This window comes from Charadrius vociferus, unplaced genomic scaffold, assembly GCF_000708025.1.
Source record: "Charadrius vociferus isolate BGI_N301 unplaced genomic scaffold, ASM70802v2 scaffold2816, whole genome shotgun sequence".
Lineage (NCBI taxonomy): Eukaryota > Metazoa > Chordata > Aves > Charadriiformes > Charadriidae > Charadrius > Charadrius vociferus.
Window position 1 is genome coordinate 5142 of NW_009648756.1, and position 535 is coordinate 5676.

Sequence of the window (535 nt, forward strand, 5' to 3'; positions counted from 1 at the left end):
GGAGAAGCGGCCGAAGAGCCTCGCCTACACCCTGAGCAGCCAAGACACGGTGCAGACCCAGATTGCCGAGCTGGAGGAGACGGTGAAGCACACGGAGGTGAGGGCGGAAAGCGTCTGCCTGTCCCTGAGCTGTCCCTTGGCCGGGGGAGGGGGCACCGCCGGGGGGGTGGCACCGCCGGGAGGGTCCCCTCTCTATCCCGCGGCGCGCTGATCCTTCCGTGTTCGGCAGTTGAACGGCTCGCAGGCCAAGGAGGAGGTGTCGCAGCTGATCCAGGGGTTGTGCGCCATGCTGGAGGAGAAGCGGGCGACCCTGCTGCAGGCGATCGAGGAGTGCCAGCAGGAACGGCTGACCAGCCTGCACTGCCAGATCCAGGAACACCAGGCAATGCTGGAAAATTCGGGCATGGTGGGCTACGCTCAGGAGGTGCTGAAGGAGACCGACCACCCCTGCTTCGTCCAGGCTGCCAAGCAGCTTCACAACAGGTATCGGGGCTGCGGGGTGGCATGGGGCTGCCGGGAGAAGGGGGGTGAGGAG

The 535-nt window shown here is 66.5% G+C and overlaps 1 protein-coding gene across 1 annotated transcript in view; it reads left to right on the forward strand.

Moving 5' to 3' along the window:
• TRIM46 (tripartite motif containing 46) overlaps positions 1–535 on the forward strand; it is an 8212-nt gene that overhangs the window by 4619 nt on the left and 3058 nt on the right. The window contains exons 5-6 of the mRNA XM_009886729.1: positions 8–97; positions 230–483. Of these exons, the coding sequence (XP_009885031.1) occupies positions 8–97; positions 230–483 (344 nt within the window). The remainder of the gene's footprint in view (positions 1–7; positions 98–229; positions 484–535) is intronic.